The sequence below is a fragment of the Bufo gargarizans genome, chromosome 9, assembly GCF_014858855.1.
Source record: "Bufo gargarizans isolate SCDJY-AF-19 chromosome 9, ASM1485885v1, whole genome shotgun sequence".
NCBI lineage: Eukaryota > Metazoa > Chordata > Amphibia > Anura > Bufonidae > Bufo > Bufo gargarizans.
Window position 1 is genome coordinate 185,782,018 of NC_058088.1, and position 18,507 is coordinate 185,800,524.

Below are 18,507 nucleotides of genomic sequence, written 5' to 3' on the forward strand. Positions count from 1 at the left end.
ATGGAGACGGTTGTATTATTGTGACGGAAGTGTTTTTGCTGATCCATGACCGATCCAGCAAAAACGCTGGTGTGAAAGTAGCCTAAAGGTGATCACCACTAGGGGGTGCCAATACAGGGGTCATAATCCGGCCTCTCGTAGACTGAATGGCATATAAATCTGTGCTGGATTTTGGCACCTGTGGATATGCCATATATGGCTGAGGTAAGAGTACCCCTTTAAAGGGCGTGGCCCATCTCGGACATTTATGTCAGATCTCTAGGATAGACCATGAATGTCCGATGCGGGTCGGCACCTCTGGGACCGGCTCCAATCTCCAGACCGGCGCAGGTGCTCTCTATTCACTGCCATGGGAGTTCGGAAAATAGCCGCGTCAACTTTCAGCGTTCCCATAGCGGTAAATGGAGAGATGGGCGCACATGTTCTCCATTCACGTTTATGAGACTTCAGAAAACAGCCGAGTGCGTTCGCTCTATTTTCAGAACTCCCATAAAAGTGAATGGAGAGCACACCTGCGCAGTGTGCTCATCTTCACTTTGGGCGTCCTGTTCTGAAGATAGGTGCAGAGGTGGTACCCGCTCCTATCGGACATTGATGGCATACCTGAGATGGGCCCACCCCTTTAAGGCTCCATGCAGACACAGATTTGCTCTAAAAAAAAAAAAAAACGCTATGGAAATCACCTGTTTTTCCTACCACATTCATCTTAGTAGCGTTTTTTGTTTTTTTTTTTTAATGTGCGGATGGCGCTATTTGCCATTTTTTTTTCAGTCCTCCACCAATATTGAAGCACATAGAAAAAGGCCTTAGAAAAGCGCCATTGCTTCAGCATGCTGCCTTTAAAAAAAAAAAAAAAAAACGTCAGAGATAATAAAAGCGCGGGTGCGCCCCCTGCATCTTCTATTTCTCATAGAACATCTAGGGCTGCAATTTTTACCGCTAGGAAAAAAAAACCCTACAAATTACGGTATTAAAAAGGCAAAAGTGCAGAAAAATGGCGCCAAAGACCTGTGTGTGAATCCAGCCTTAGGCCACATGCACATGGTACATATGAACGGATTTTTGCGTGGAAAATCCACGGTGTAAAGTCTCATGCACACGGCCGTGTCCGTATTGCGGTCCGCAATATATGGGCACCGACAGTGTGCACACTGTATCACGGATGCGGACCCGTTCGCAGCCCTACGGTCGGTGCCTGTGCGTTGCGGACCGCAATTGGCAGTCCGCAACACGGGCCCGGCCGCGCATGATCCCTTATACATTACCAGCTAAGCAGATGAGACTTTCTAAATCTTGTGTACACGGTGAGGAAATTGACCTGCGGTGCGGATTTTCCTGCGAAAATCCTCTTGAACTACCCGATCGCGCACATATACCCTAAGGGTGGGTTCACACTATGGAGATTTATCAAAACTTAGTTGCCCATAGCAACCAATCAGATTCCACCTTTCATTTTCCAAATGAGCGCTGAAAAATGGAAGGTGGAATCTGATTGGTTGCTAGGGGGAACAGAGCCAGTTCTACTTTACACCAGTTTTGATAAATCTTCCCTATTTTCTCTTATTAATCGTTCTGTGTCAGTCCTTTACTGTAGTTCTGGAATTCTGTCCATGAACCAGGAAGCTCAGGATATACTGTATTTTATAGGAGCTCAAATGGGTCTGCGTCTCCAGCATGTGGGTAGATTTCGGCAACCGCCCTTTAAACGACCGAGACGTTGGCTGGCTTTATCGTGGCGGTCAGTGACCATGTGTGAACCCGCTCCATAGTTTAGAGAGGCAGAAGTGGTTAACCGCCAGGTGCGGGAGGTGCTGCAGGCAGGTGAGCCGCCACGGACGTCAGAGTCACAGGTGACAGATGAAGCAAGGAGCTCAGTGTTTGATTGCCCCAGGTCTGCTTCCGTGTATTTTCCGGGATGGGACGTGAATGGCTGACGCGTGCATCACAAAGTGCGTCGCCGTGTAGACAAACATGGGCAGGACACGTCTGACGGGGCTGGAGATGGAGGCGATTGTACTCGATGACCCCGGGAGCTTCCGCTCTATATATTAACCCCTTACAGACATTTACATCATGCATGAAATTCCGTCAATTTACGGCACGGTGATGACGCCATCCGCAGCGGGAGATGGCTGTGATGTACGGTCAAGCTGCTGCTACAGTGGCTGGGATTGGAGCTCTGATCCTGGCCATTTAACCCCTTAGGTGCTGTAATCAATATTGGTCAGATGGAGGATGGGTTGCAATGGCTGCCAGAATGTCCTCTTCCATGGCTGTTAGACCCTGACAGGTGGGCATAATATGCTCCACTCTGCTATCTCATAGAGCTGCATTGAGCCGCAGTGCACATGGTCATCCTGCTACTCCATTTTGGGGGTCCCAGAAGGATAAGGGTCCCCCGTTCTATCGATCCTCAGGGGTCCCAAGAGTAGGTCCACCAATGATCTAATAAATTGTGTCGCTCATGTTGAGGTGACTAAGGGTTAAGCAATTGTCTCCACAAATTACAGAACTGGTGCATTGTCGCCATCTAGCGGACAGTGACAGAGTTACACCGGCAGAGCAGATGCAGGATTAGTCCAGGGCTTCAGACCATAACAGTAGGAGAGTCCGAGGCTGTGCGGTCATTATAGTGCAGAGTAACTGCTTCTAGTATGTGAGATGTAGGCGTCATCATTCAGAGAGGGGTAATGGAGGTGCACTGTAGCGTCGGTATAAGGGCTTGTGCACGAGACATAACTACTGTGACGGGCACAAAGGTGGGCATAACTACTGTGAAGGCCCACAAGGACGACATAAATACTGTGACGAGCACAAAGGTGGGCATAACTAATGTGAAGGGACACATATCAGGGCATAACTACTGTGACAGGAACAAAGGTGGGCATATCTACTGTGACGGGCACAAAGATGGGCATAACTACTGTTAGGGGCCACAAGGAGGACATAACTACTGTGACGAGTACAAAGGTGGGCAGAACTAATATGAAGGGACACCAATGTGGGCATTTATGCTGTAAAGGAGGCACAATTTGGGCATTAGTACTGTGTGGTGGCATTAAGGGGAAATGCCCTCTATGAGGCTGTTATACATTGGGGCGGCTCGGTCTTAGAGCCCAGCACAGTGCCCCCTTCTGGGTATTTACCAGTCACTGTCCCTTCCTTATGTGATTATTCTTTTTTCTCTGTCACCACAGGGACCTCGTTACGGATCCAGCGGACATTGCGCCGACGCCAGCGACACCCTGGATGAGGCAGGACCAGTTGGGTCTTTGGTTTATTGCAAGGTGTATTGGTACCGCCGTGTACCCCATGATAGATTTTATTAGGTAAGTCGTGTGAATGAGCCTTTGACAACTGCAAATCCTGGCCCTGGCCTAATGATACAAGACGTGTACCTACCTTTTTTTAAATACACACATAAATGGTGTTTGTTTACAGCCTGGGGCAAGAAATTGGATTACCACGCACGGTTGGTAAGGAGACGAGGAGTTACCCGGGACCCCATTTACTTTATTATTTTCAATTAGAACGTGGTTATAAAGGAAAATAATAGCATTCATTAATACAGAATGCTTACGAAAATGTCGATTGAGGGGTTAAAAAATAAAAAAGTTAACTCATCTCATCCACTTGATCGCGCAGCCGGCGTCGTCTTCTTGCTTCTTCTTTCAGGACCTGCAAAAGGACCTTTGATGACGTCATCGCGCTCACCACGTGGTGACATCAGCGCAGGTCCTGCTGCATGAAGTCAGAAGACTTCTATCTACATTCAGCAGGCACTGCGTCGATGTCAACGCGCTCACCATATATTTACGTTGGGTGGTCAGGAAGAGGTTAAAGCATTGTACAGGGAGTCCCCTAGTAGCAGTAAACGCTTCTCCTCACGGATCCGCAGGGCGGTGTAATGTGCGCGTCTGTTAGGCCATTGTTGGTGTCGAGGGAAGTGAGCGTTGGAGGCTTCATCCGAAGTCGCTTCGTTCAAAACTTCGAAATAATACCGTACAGCGATTCGTCTCCGCACAGTGTTAGAATGTATGGGCTCCGAGGAGCCAAAGTAAGTTATTCACGAAGTCGCGCGAGACTCCATTGAATAACTTCGGTAGTTGATTTTTACCAATTTAAAACTTGAAACCGAACTCGGCTCCGGTCCCGTCTAGAACCTCTGAACGGAGCCGAGTTCGGTTTCAAGTTTAAAAGTGTTTTTCCACTTTAAAAATCAACTACCGGAGTTATTGAATGGCGTCTCGCGCGACTTCGTGAATAACTTACTTTGGCTCCTCGGAGCCCATACATTCTAACACGGTGCGGAGACGAATCGCTGTATAGTATTACGCTGAAGTTTTGAATGAAGCTTCTGAAGCTCATGTCGCTCAACACTAACCAGACGTCTGCGCCGTCTCTACGCACAGCTACGAGCGCCGAGAATATGGAAGAATGGCAATAAAAAATAGAGAAATGAACAAAAATATATAGAATACATTTTTTTTTTGGTTCAACAATAAGTTTTTATTAAAAACAGTAAAACCGGCAGCTTTCACTTCGACTTGTACAGTAGAAAATCTATAGGAATAAATATCGGGTGCGGAGAAGATGGAAACCTGTTCTATCCAGTAAAACATGTCAGATACCATGTGCCCCCCCCCCCCCCGCATACAATATTACACTGCACCCCACCCCCTACAAAGAATATTACACCTTCCCTCTCTGCATACAATATTACACGACCCCCCTCAGCACATATTACGCAGCCCCCCCCCCTTTGTTCTTAAACGGCAGCCCCCCCCTTCTGCATACAATATTACATGGCCCCCCTTCTGCATACAATATTACATGGCCCCCCCTTCTGCATACAATATTACATGCCCCCCCCTTCTGCATACAATATTCATGCCCCCCCCCTTCTGCATACAATATTACACCCCCCCTTCTGCATACAATATTACATGCCCCCCCTTCTGCATACGATATTACCGACCCCCCCCCTTCTGCATACGTATTACATGCCCCCCCTTCTGCATACGATATTACATGCCCCCCCTTCTGCATACGATATTACATGCCCCCCCTTCTGCATACGATATTACATGCCCCCCCTTCTGCATACGATATTACATGCCCCCCCTTCTGCATACGATATTACATGCCCCCCCTTCTGCATACGATATTACATGCCCCCCCCTTCTGCATACGATATTACATGCCCCCCTTCTGCATACGATATTACATGCCCCCCCTTCTGCATACGATATTACATGCCCCCCTTCTGCATACGATATTACATGCCCCCCCTTCTGCATACGATATTACATGCCCCCCCTTCTGCATACGATATTACATGCCCCCTCCCCTTCTGCATACAATATTATATGCCCCCTCCCCTTCTGCATACAATATTATATGGCCCCCCCTTCTGCATACAATATTATATGGCCCCCCCCCTTCTGCATACAATATTATATGCCCCCTCCCCTTCTGCATACAATATTATATGGCCCCCCTTCTGCATACAATATTATATGGCCCCCCCTTCTGCATACAATATTACATGCCCCCCCCCCCCCTTCTGCATACAATATTACATGGCCCCCCTTCTCCATACATATGATATGGCCCCCCTTCTGCATACAATATTATATGCCCCCCCCCCCTTCCTGCATACAATACTATATGGTCCCCCCCTTCTGCATACAATATTATATGCCCCCCCTTCTGCATACAATATTATATGGCCCCCCTTCTGCATACAATATTATATGGCCCCCCCTTCTGCATACAATATTATATGGCCCCCCCCTTCTGCATACAATATTATATGGCCCCCCCTTCTGCATACAATATTATATGCCCCCCCTTCTGCATACAATATTATATGGCCCCCTTCTGCATACAATAGTATATGCCCCCCCTTCTGCATACAATACTATATGGCCCCCCCTTCTGCATACAATATTATATGCCCCCCTTCTGCATACAATATTATATGCCCCCCCTTCTGCATACAATACTATATGCCCCCCCCCCTTCTGCATACAATATTATATGCCCCCCCCTTCTGCATACAACATTATATGCCCCCTGTCTGCATACAATATTATATGCCCCCCCTTCTGCCATACAATATTATATGCCCCCCCCTTCTGCATACAATATTATATGCCCCCCCCCTTCTGCATACAATATTATATGCCCCCCCCCCTTCTGCATACAATATTATATGGCCCCCCCCTTCTGCATACAATATTATATGGCCCCCCCTTCTGCATACAATACTATATGCCCCCCCTTCTGCATACAATATTATAGGCCCTCCCCTTCTGCATACAATATTATATGCCCCCACTTCTGCATACAATATTATATGCCCTCCCCTTCTGCATACAATATTATATGCCCCCCCCCTTCTGCATACAATATTATATGGCCCCCCCTTCTGCATACAATATTATATGGCCCCCCCCTTCTGCATACAATATTATATGGCCCCCCCTTCTGCATACAATATATATGGCCCCCCTTCTGCATACAATATTACATGGCCCCCCCTTCTGCATACAATATTACATGACCCCCCCTTCTGCATACAATATTAACATCCCCCCCTTCTGCAACAATATTACATGGCCCCCCCTTCTGCATACAATATTACATGCCCCCCTTCTGCATACAATATTACATGCCCCCCTCCCTTCTGCATACAATATTACATGTCCCCTCCCCCTGCATACAATATTACATGCCCCCCCCCCTATCTGCATACAATATTACATGCCCCCCGCTCTGCATACAATATTACATGCCCCTGTTTCCTGTATATGGAGGTTTGGCCGCTACCATAGTATGAGGGGGGTATAGCATTCTGATAAGGTACAGTATTCTGACAGAACACCGCCTCTCAGTGAACGTTGGCGTCTAAAGTGATGACGTAACGCGGAAACTATTGCACGGAGGAAGGTTCCTGTTACCAAGGTTCCCCCCCTAAGCCTGGCTGATGACGTTGGCTCGGAAGTGAGCTGGCGGTGCTGCCGTGGAGCGTCGGACCCGGAAGTGCGGCTGAGCCGGGAGATATGGCAGCGGCTGCAGGAGCGGTGGACGAGGAGCGGGACATGAAGCAGCTGCAGTCTGAGATGAGCGAGCCCGGGAGCCCGCCAGGAAGGAGCGCAGGAGACCGTGAGTGTCTGCGGAGGGGCAGGGGGCAGGCTGAGACTTGTAGTCCAACAAGGCAGTGTTTTTTTTTTCCCTTGAAGGGTTTTCCAACCCATGTCTGGACTACAACTCCCAGCATTGTCTATAATGCGCCAAGTTCCTTGGACTTGTAGTCCCTCATATGTCTTTGTCATGAGCAGTGCTGCCTTACAGGGGTCATTCATAGTCTCAAGTTGGGGGTAGTAGTTCACAGCTCGTCATGTTCCTGCTGTGGGTTGTAGTATATATCTATATTGGCTGATTAAAGGGGGATTCCGGGGGGACACACGATCTCCTGCTAGGTGACAAGATTCGCCTCTGAGGGTCCCACGGCTGGCGTCTTAATCTCGGTAGGAGGCGTGAAGAGCCCCGGACCCCCGCTCCAGTGGGTATAAGCCGTACGCAAGGGGGTTAGCGATCAGCAGAGCCCTGTCACGTCTCCACGGCGACATCAGGTCCTGCGTCCAAAAAACGGTGCGATTTATCTGCGTTGAAACCACAGTTGCCGTGTAGCCAGTGCCTTATGTCCGGGGGGGGGGGGGGGGCATTCATCGGATTGTGTGTGTGGGGGGGGATTAAAGTCTTGGTGGGCGCTGGACGATGTCTGTAGGGTAACGGAAGCCGCACGTCAGAGCTTATAATAGTGCCGCAGCCGATATCAGTCAGAGCTTATAATAGTGCCGCAGCCGATATCAGTCAGAGCTTATAATAGTGCCGCAGCCGATATCGGTCAGAGCTTATAATAGTGCCGCAGCCGATATCGGTCCGTGTCCCGGCAGGGGAGGGGTCTGTCTGCTCGATTCGCTTTGAAATGGCTGATAACGGAGAGCAGTAATGGTGGTGCGCACGCCTCTTAGTGACGTCCCCCTCCTTTTATTATAATTTTTTTTTTTTAAGTCTTTTTTTTTCACACTTTGCAGTAAATCTCCACTGTTGAGTGTTGCAGAGGGAAGTGCAGGGCTGGGTAGGTAATGAGGGGTGCTCTGGGGTACTGCGTGGGTGCGGGGTGGTCTCGTAGTGTTGTGTGCGGCTGGTATGAATGCTGCTTGTGTTAGTTATCCGAAGCCTCCCCCCCCCCCCGGACACTGAGCACCTTTGTATATTGCACGGCCGGTGTGACCAGTGCAGACGTCAATGAGATGTTAATCCAGACTGGAGGTACTGGAATACCTTGGCAGGGCGTGTGCGCTCGCCGCTTTCATTATCCCCGCTCCATTTATCCTGCACCTGAATTAGCACACTAAAGACGGTGGGAGGGGACAGCGGCAGATTCACAGTCCTTCACGCTCCCCAATATTAGTGGTATCTGTGGACGGCTGCAGGTTTTGTCTCCAGTCTGAATGACGTCCTGATAACTGGTAGGGACTGTCCTGTGAGTTGTCCACCATACAGTTACCCCCTCCCCTATATCTGGTTTGGGACAGACTGGTTGCACGTCCATAGCAACCGGTCTGTTGCTGGAGGGTAGAGGGTCCCGGCTCTTCCCATCACATAACTGGATCGCGTGTAAGCTCTGCCCTTTCTCTCCCGCAGGGGTCAATCGGCGCCTCAAGTATCTCAGTTTGGCCGTGCTGGTCGTCCAGAACGCATCCCTCATCCTCAGCATTCGATATGCCCGCACCTTACCCGGGGACCGCTTCTTCTCCACCACCGCCGTGGTCATGGCAGAGGTTCTCAAGGGCATTACCTGCCTGCTGCTCATGCTGGCCCAGAAGAGAGGTAGGTACCTGGTATTGGGCTGATGCCAAGCGCTCTCATGGGTGGAGTTTCGGTAAACCACTCCCCCTGTTCTTCCCTTTTACAGACACGAGCCTTAGGCCTCATGCACACGACCGTTGTTGTGTTCCGTTCCGCAAAATGGGGTTCCGTTGTTTCCGTGTGTCTTCCTTTATTTTTGGAGGATCACCAGACATGAAGGAAAGTAAAAAAAAAAGTCTAAGTCAAGTTTGCTATGCAAATGATAGGAAAAAAAACGGACGCGGATACGCGGATGACAATCTTGCGTGCCTCTGCGTTTTTTCACAGACCCATTGACTTGAATGGGTCCGCAAACTGTTTTCCGTTAAAAAATAGGACAGGTTATATTTTTTTGACGGACTGGAACCACGGATCACGGACGCGGATGGCAAACGGTGCATTAGCCGAGTTTTCAACGGTCCCATTGAAAGTCAATGGGTCCGCAGAAAATCACAAAAAAACTGAACAACGGACACGGAATGAAACAACGGTCGTGTGCATGAGGCCTTAAAGGAATATTCTATCTGGGGGAAAAGGTTTTTTCAATGGGCTGCAAATGCTTTAAAGGGCATGTGTCAGCAGGATCAACCCTATTGAATCGGGTATACTGCCTGATAGAGTTGATCCTGCTGAGAAACAGCGTACCTTTGTTACATAAGTCCGTTAGACCCTTCATGAGGAATTAAACTTCAAGAGGTGGGCCTGAGCCCCTCAATACACCTTAGCTTCCCCCTTCCCATGATTGGCAGGGCCTGGCATCTCATCTGCACCGTAAATTTACACTACACAGTACATCTGCTTCTCCATCAGCGCAGGTGACTACTGTGCATGCGTCGATGATGTCATCCTCTAGCCAGAAGAGGAGATGCTCAGTGGAGGTCATGATCCTCCATGTCTTCTCCTAGTGAAGCTGATCATCTCCTCTTCCGGCTAGACGATGACTCCATGGATGCATGCACAGTAGTCACCTGTGCTGCCGGAGAAGCAGCTGTACTGCGCAAGCGCTGTTAGTGTAAATCTACGGTGCAGACGCAGGATTACTGGCCCAGGTGAGATGCCAGGGCATAGCAATTGCTACACAGCAGAGGTACTAAGGGGCACCAAGAAGCACAGGCCGCCCCTTTGGTGCCTTGAACAGCTCATTTGCATAATTACAAGTCGAATTCCTCATAAATGATCTAACAAAGCTATGTTCAGCAGGATTAACCCCACCAGACATAGGTTTTCAATAGAGTTGATCCTGCCTCAAAAAACAAAAACAAAGCTCATGCCTACCTCAAGGATCCTCCACCGCTACTGTTCCCACGGTGCCAGGGTCTCGGCTCCGCTCCTGTTCCGACACGTCAGGGAGTGCTCCTCGGCCAAACACTGGCTGCAGCGGTGGCCCGCCTCAGCCAATGATTTGCCATGTCAGAACAGGAAGTGGAGCGCATCGGGTACCCAGGCTCCATGGGCTGAGGAGCTGACCACCCCAATGCTCCTGACCTGTATAGGAACGTTAAAGACTGAGGTCCTGGCGTGTCCATTTCTGGTCCCCTGTAGGACTGGAGATGGATTGGTCCCCTGACTCTTGCAGCCAATCACAGGCCTCAGGAACCATATGTGCTTGAATGGCACACGTCTGTCAGGTGCCGTTGGAGCCGAAGTGGAGGGAACGGGACAGTGGATTTATTAGGGTACTTTCACACTAGCGGTTTTCTTTTCCGGAGTTCTGTCACAGGGGTTCTATTCCGGAAAAGAACTGATCAGTTTTATCCCCCTGCATTCTGAATGGAGAGTAATCCGTTCAGGATGCATCAGGATGTCTTCAGTTCAGTCTTTTTGACTGATCAGGAAGGAGATAATACCGCAGCATGCTACGGTTTTATCTCAGGCCCCCCAAAAAATGAACACTTGCCAGAATGCCGGCATTTTTTTCCATAGGAATGTATTAGTGCCGGATCTGCAGACTGGAAAAAAATATAAAAATAAATAAATGCCAGATCCGTTTTTCCGGATGACATTGGAAAGACGGATCCGGCATTTCAATGCATTTTGTAAGACGGATCAGTCTTAAAATGCCATCAGTTGGCATACGTTTTGACGGATCCGGCAGGCAGTTCCGGCGCCGCAAGTGTGAAAGTAGCCTTAAAAATGGGGCACAGGTTAGGAGCACCGGGGTTGTCGTCTCCTAAGCGAGAAGGACATATCGATGATGTGTCCATGTTTGGGCTGAACCCGCTTTATTTACTAGATATAGGGGGGCAGTTATGGCTGTCCTGAATGCACCCGCTTATCTCCTGCACGTCTGCAGAGATCCCTGATACCATGAATGTCTCCGTAGCTTCTCCTGCGGTGGCGTCGGGTGCCGCACGCTCTGGGCACTTACAGGACTCTATGCCGGGCTGTCTTGGCGGGGTTTTATTCTTTTGTATTGTCAGCTGAGAGCGGTGGGTTTCGGTCTAATGTGTTTGGGGAGCTCCCATCCTCCCCCAACAGATTATGTCAAGGGAGGGAAGAATAGGGCAAACAGAATTTTCCTGCCTAATCCAGGGGTTGTCTGGCGGCGGTTTTCTGCTCACTTCGAGTCGAGAACACGTACACACCTCCAGCAAGCTATTGAAGGTGTCTTCAGTCCCCGTGTGAAGGTCGCCTTTCTTCAAATCAATCTAATATACTTTGTTTAATTTCTTCACAGTTTTCAAGATCTCTGCTTGCTGATAGTGAATGGCAAGATTCATAGTTTACATCCAAAGGCTTAAAGGGGTTCTGCACTTTGTTTAAACTGATGATCTAGATCTCCTCTGGATAGATCATCAGCATCTGATCGGCGGGGGTCCGACACTCGGGACCCCCGCCGATCAGCTGTTTGAGAAGGCAGAAGCGCCGCGGCCTTCTCACTGTTTACCGCAGGCCCAGTGACGTCACGACTAGTATCACTGGCCTGGGCGCGGATAAGCTCCGTTCCCTTGACCCCCGCCGATCAGATGCTGGTGATCTATCCAGAAGATAGATCATCAGTTTAAACAAAGTGCAGAATCCCTTTAAAGGGGTTCTCCAGGATTTACCAGTTGATGGCCTATCCCTAGAACAGGTCACCAGAAGCAGATCGGTGAGAGTCCGATGCCCCCCACAGTCAGCTGATCGGGGGCCCCTGTCTTGGACCCCTGCCGACCTGTTCTTGGGATGGGTCATTACTGCTAAAACCTGACCCAGCTCTGCCGATCGGGGCGCAGGATGCATGAGGCTCCCCTCTGGATGGGTTTTGGAACCCTGAATGTAAACGTGGATGCTGCAGTTCATTGACAGGAAGCAGAGGTCTACAAAATACAAAGGAAAGGAGAGCTCGCCCTGTAATGATTAATCAGGAGATAATATTTAACCTGTGGTGTGCTGTATAGTAGGCGGTATGGGTGGATGACGCCTGTGTACACACCTTCATGTGGATCCCTATGATAACACTGACAGCAGAGCAGGGGCCACTAAGACCCCCGTCCTATTCCCACCTATGATGGCACCAGTGCAGGCTGTGTACACGTGTATATGACATGTGCTCTCCGTGTTTGCAGGTAATGTGAAGGAGCTGGCTGTGTTCCTGTATGACGCGGTCATTATCCAGTACATGGACACCCTGAAGCTGGCAGTGCCCTCCCTCATCTACACCTTGCAGAATAACCTCCAGTACGTGGCCATATCTAATCTGCCAGCAGCCACCTTCCAGGTAAGACTGCAGCCGGCGCCTTCTCACACGCCCTCAATGTCGCCGTCAGAGCTGATTGGAGGCTGAGCCCCTTGTGAATACATTCCTGAGGCACCGTCTTAAAGGGGTACTCCCACCTACTGCATCAGTGACTGATAGGTGCAGATCCCACATCTGGGAACCTCTTCTGTTTAAAGAGCAGGGCCCTGCTGCACCCACTCGTCCTTCTTCATTCCCCCTAAGGTTCTTTAAAATAAAAAAGCCGAGCGCATATTTTCAGAAGTCCCACAGCAGTGGATCTCAGATCCATATCCTGTGTCTGTGCCAGAAATGTCCAGTAGGAATAACCCTTAAACCTCTAATACCCATTCAAGGGCAGCAGGTGTTAAAGGAAACCCGTCACTATGAAATTCATTGCAGACAGCCTGTTATAGAGCAGAAGGAGCTGAGCAGAGTTTTTTTGGGGGAAAAGATACAATAAAACTTGTAATTTATAAATGTATTTATATCTCTGCTATTTCTGACTTCACTGTACACGGGGGAAGTGTTCTCAGTGATTGATAGCATTCTCTGTATACACACAGGCCATCTGAAGTTCAGAAAGAGCAGAGATATAAATGTATAAATTACAAGTTTGGCTGACTCTTCTGTCTGCTCGTACTCCTTTTAAATGTCGGCAGCACCTTCGGACCCTGTCTGGGCCATATTTGGGTACATTGACTCCTTTGTTACTAGATGTTCCCCGGGTGGCAGGAAATTATAATATAAGATGGTGGCTGCTGGGGCACAACTACTCTCCACACCGCCACCCCTAAGCTCTCATTGATGTAGATGCCTGGGTGGAGTCGTCCTCCAGGAATGAAACACACGTGAAAAGGTTTTCTGTGCTCGGAAAGCTTTATTGATTTATTACCAAGACCCGTTAAGCAGTCCACGTATAATGGTTTCCAGTTCGCCTCCAGTCCCTTCTTCTGCTGGGAGATCCACCGGTGACTCTCTGGTGCCTCGGTGCGGGGTTCCACACAATTTTCTAGGTCCTGCTGAGCATATCATTATGGAAATGTAACCGTTCTGGGCTTCTGTCCTCACTCTCTAACCTACAAAGTTTAAAGTTTTAGGTAGCTCTATTGTTCCCGTCGTTTCTCCCTTAAAAGTGTTATCCAACTCCTATAATGACCGACCCCCCCCCAATGCCCGGGCCCCTCATATAGATTATATTTACCCCGCTCCCCATGACCCGCATCGCTGCATCTCCCAGTCACGCGGATCAAAACATCACCAATGATGCTAGGGAGATGGACATGCCCCAGTGACTCCACTAAGACAACGTTCCTGACGTCAGGTACGGTTTTAAGTTGTTGTTTTTTCCGACACAAATACACGGATTGTGAACTTCAAGAAAACCAGTGTGACCAGTGTGCACGTGATTAGCTCAACAGGGCCATTTGGGTGACAGGTTCCCTTTAAATAAAGTTTTCTGAGTTTGTATAAATTAAAGAGGACCCCTCGGCTCTCCTGACATCTATTCTTATGACTTGATGTTGTGCTGTTCCTCTGTTATTACTGCAAGAAGTTGTGGATGAATTGCCAGCCTTTTTCAATGACTGTCCAGATGGGTGTTACCAGTCGCCACTAGCAGCATTGATTGGATGTCAGACTGTGCAGGGACCCACCTTCAACTAGTAACACCCAGCTGGACCTTCATAGCAAACTGACAGCAATTCATCATTTCTAGAAGGCATAATAAAGGAATGGCACATCATAGAGTCATAAGAATAGATGCTGGTATTACATAGGGGAATGCAGATATGTCCGGAGAGGGGACAAGTTCTCTTTAGAGCCACTCCCCTCTTCGCCTTGTTTGACAAGGGACAGATATTCCGCCTATCCCTGTAGTCTGCACCATCAGCGCATGCGCAGTACATCTGCCACTGCTTCTTCAGCAGCGTAGATGATTGCTGCGGCATTGATGATATCATCCTCCACCCAAACAAAGCTGAATGCCCCCTCTTCTGGGTGGAGGATGATGTGATCTGCAGATGCACTGTGCTGACTATGGCGCAGGCGTGATGTCAATCAAGGTAACAGGAAGAGCATCTCTAAGTACGGAGTGGAGAACTTCTGGTGCACCGAGAGGTGAGCCTAATACCTAATTTAAAAACTTTCTAAAAATATAAAACATAAAATAAAATTTTAATTTCTCCATATTAAAAAAAAAAAATATATCATGGGCACCGCTACATCCCAAAATATTAAAATATAAATATATTTATCCTGTACAGTAAACGCTGTAATGGAAAGAAAAATCTAAATGGCCGCTTCAACTCCCAATAAAGTGATCAGAAAGTCATACACAAGTAACGAAAAAAAAATTTCAAGCACGGAGGGGGTGGCACGACTTCTTTCCCTCTTCATACCAGCTATAGGTCTATTTCTCCAGGCGGTGCTTCTGCCTCTAAGTCTTTCAAATGTACAACAAAGAAGAGACGACGACTAGGCGGCACTCGCCGAAAAGAGGATATGCTGTATTCCAAATGTCATGTACAGTCAGCGATGTAGGCATGGGGCGGACAAACACACAGCGCAGGCTGGTAGCTCGTGGCGACAGCAGTTTCGCACCTCAACGCTTCCTTAGGCGCGAAACGGCTTAGTGGCAAAGTGCAATTACAAGTATTCACTTGAATGGAGCAAGTACTTGTTATTACACTGCACGGAAACCTCTTTCGCATGGAGCTCCTCCTCAGACAGCTGCTCGGTGGTGGGCGTTGGACCCCCACCGTTCCGATATTGATAGGTCACCAGTATAAATCACTGCACAACCCCTTTAAGCCTAATCTCTGTATAAAAAAAGTTATACTGTTTGCTATTAGACATTGTTCAGTTCTCCAACAGCTTCAAGATCTTTGTTAGCTGTCAGTGAATGACAACTCGTCCGCAATCAGAGGCAGTAATCTGTACATATGTAGTCCTAGCTGAGATGTGGATATAATTGTGTTCAGTCCAGATAATGCTGTGCGACTCCAGACTGACACACTGTACCAAACCAGCAGAGGCGGATCTGTGCAGCTCGCAGAGCGTTGTCTACACCGGATACGGTTAGATGTAGTTCTCAGCAGAGAGCAGGACTGGCTATGTGCAGGTTTACTGCCTCCGAATGTTCTCATTCACTGACAGCAAACACACAAGGTGTATCAGGAGGTTGTAGGAATGTTCAGTGACGGAGCTTTCTTACCATGACTGCCCTGACGTCTCCTCTGCTGTTGCAGGTCACGTATCAGCTGAAGATCCTGACCACCGCGCTGTTCTCCGTTCTCCTCCTGAGGAAAAGCCTGTCCCGTCTGCAGTGGGGCTCCCTCGTCATCCTCTTCATCGGCGTGGCCATCGTCCAGTCTGAGCAGTCTGGTGGGAAGGAGAGCGTGGCAGCGAGCGGTCAGAACTACATCGTGGGCCTGATTGCGGTGGGCGTGTCCTGTCTTTCCTCCGGCTTTGCTGGCGTGTACTTTGAGCGCATCCTGAAGGGCAGCTCCGGCTCAGTTTGGCTACGCAACATTCAGCTTGGCATCTTTGGCACGGTCTTGGGGCTCCTGGCCATGTGGCAACAAGATGGAGCAGCGGTGGCCGAGCGGGGCTTCTTCTATGGCTACACTCCTCTGGTGTGGTGCGTCATCTTCAACCAGGCCTTCGGCGGCCTCCTGGTGGCCGTGGTGGTCAAATACGCAGACAACATCCTGAAAGGCTTCGCCACGTCGCTGTCCATCGTGGTGTCCACAGCCGCCTCTGTTCACCTCTTTGGATTCCACGTGGACCTTCCGTTTGCACTGGGTGCTGGACTGGTCATAGGTGCTGTGTACTTATACAGCCTCCCCCGGACACCTGACCCAGCCCTGTCCAACATCAGCCAGACGCCACCACACAAGGAGCCATTCCTGCCAAAGTCAGTGCTCACCAATTGAAGGACCTGTCTACTTCTCACCCTGTTTTCTTGACGTTAGGTGTAAGCGGCAGCACCCGAATGGAGACCGGTCTGGGGCTGATGTCACGTGCAGTCTCTCGGAGGGGAGGTCACAGTGTTTTACTTCCATCTTTTTTTTTTTTTTCCAGCAGTAACCACTTCTGCCCCCTGCTGGCATTAACCTACTGCTCCGAGAACTAACCCATGTGCTCACACACTACAACCAGGTCCGTCAGCCCTCTCTTCCCGGTGTGCACGTTGCCGTATACCTCTTTGTATTGGCGCGTTGCGTGTGTGTGAAGTATGAGTCTCATGTTTGTGAATGCGTCCGTACATGTTACTACAGGTGCCTCATGGTTTTTTTGGGGAGTCCGTTCTGTTAATTAATCTCTCACTTGTTCCCGTTACCTCAAAAATCTCTGTATTTTGTCCACTAAACAGTATATGTGCCACCCCGCCATCTGCATATGGGTGCTGTCACCTTCTGTACTGATGAGTGCACAGGGATGGCATCCATGCTGACAGGAGCTTCTGCACCCCAGGGTGGTAGCAGAAGCTCGTGTGCAATGGAGGAAGGCCATCTATCTTCTCCTGCAAAACAGCATATATAGTCTGTCTGACAGCTGCATTTCCCAGCTGAACTTGCTACATCAGAGACCTATGCTGCTGTGAGTCCCAGCCTAATTGTTGTTCTGCTGTACTGTACTCACAGCAGCACGGGTTGCCATGATGCAGCAAGCCATGGTCCAGAAGGGAAATGTGGCCGTCGCAGACCGTACGATTGTGTGAAACCTGTGCTGCGTACAGCGAGTGAGACCACAACCAGCCTGACAGTATATAGGATGTATGGATCCTGCAGACACTGCTGGTATTATACGGAGCAATTGCGGGCGTTACCCGTTGTGTGTGAATGTGATGTCATGGCGCGAGCCTGGTTCTGAGCAGGTTCCGACTCTCGCAATGTCACTTGTAAATATATTTTAATTTTTTTTTATTATTTTTTTATGCCGAAGGGAGATCATTTAAATGTAAGCGCACAGATCATGCGGCAGGTGCCCTCCAGAAGTCGGGGCATCTATAAACTACCTATAAAGGTTTGAAAAACAGCGCCCCCTCTTGTCTGTAGGCTGGGTGTGGAATTGCAGCTAAACCCAAATCAAGTCAATATCAGACACAGACCATGGACAGTGTATTTGGGGCCCTGGTGGGACTAGTTTAGGGACTGGCAGCTGCTCATCTCCCACCTTCCATAGAAATGACGAGCGGTAATGACTTATTTGCAGCTTTGGCGATAGTAAGTGGTGCTGGGGATACCTGGCACCACTTATCTCTGGAGGGACCAGGGATAAACCTGTTTAGTATCTACTGCACTGCCTGGGGGTCCGTCTCAGGTGGTCTCTGTAGCCGACTGGTCTTCACCTGCCCGATGACCTGTGCACATTTGATTCTGGGAGTATTTATTAGATTATTTTATATGGGGGCACTATGAGGGGTTGTTATAATGGTGGGTGGGGGTTCTGACTGGTGAGTTGGTTTTCCTATACTTTGCCTTCCCTAACCCTGCAGATAATGTGACGAGCACCCCGTACCCCCCTCGGTGACAGTCCCCGCTACCATGGCTTCTTCTGCATGTTATTGTTTCCTTCTTGCACTAAACATTACTTGTTCTTCTGTAAAATAAAATCATTTCTATTTATTCTTTATGGTTTGTGCTCATTAATCCTGACACCGCTGACTAACGTGACCCCCACCTCCGGGCGTCTGTCTGTTAGACTGCTGCATGTCCCATAGGCGGAGTGTCGCGCATGGTGTAGGTGGCCCACTCTATGCTGGTGCATCCCACTCCTGCCCTCTGTGGGGCCTATGGATGTGTTCAGCGTCTGCGCAGGAAGCTTCCTTAGAGCATATGGCAAATGTGTTCCCATAACCAGATGAGGGCAGAGCCTTACCTCCG

At 49.2% G+C, this 18,507-nt stretch overlaps 1 protein-coding gene across 1 annotated transcript; it reads left to right on the forward strand.

Annotated features, from left to right (window-relative positions):
* Nucleotides 1-7,014: 7,014 nt before the first annotated feature.
* Nucleotides 7,015-18,256, forward strand: LOC122919896 (UDP-galactose translocator-like). Its single transcript, XM_044269078.1, has 4 exons — nucleotides 7,015-7,170; nucleotides 8,719-8,904; nucleotides 12,471-12,622; nucleotides 15,868-18,256. The coding sequence occupies exons 1-4, from the start codon at nucleotides 7,068-7,070 to the stop codon at nucleotides 16,552-16,554; spliced, it is 1,128 nt and encodes a 375-aa protein (XP_044125013.1). The 5' UTR covers nucleotides 7,015-7,067; the 3' UTR covers nucleotides 16,555-18,256.
* Nucleotides 18,257-18,507: the final 251 nt, after the last annotated feature.

What these genes read in the sequence shown, in the direction of transcription:
- LOC122919896 (XM_044269078.1), top strand. Translation starts at nt 7,068, where the DNA reads ATGGCAGCGGCTGCAGGAGCGGTGGACGAGGAGCGGGACATGAAGCAG. An exon ending in AGGAAGGAGCGCAGGAGACC is followed by an intron (nt 7,171 to 8,718) that starts GTGAGTGTCTGC and finishes TCTCTCCCGCAG; the next exon opens with GGGTCAATCGGCGCCTCAAG. An exon ending in TGCCAGCAGCCACCTTCCAG is followed by an intron (nt 12,623 to 15,867) that starts GTAAGACTGCAG and finishes CTGCTGTTGCAG; the next exon opens with GTCACGTATCAGCTGAAGAT.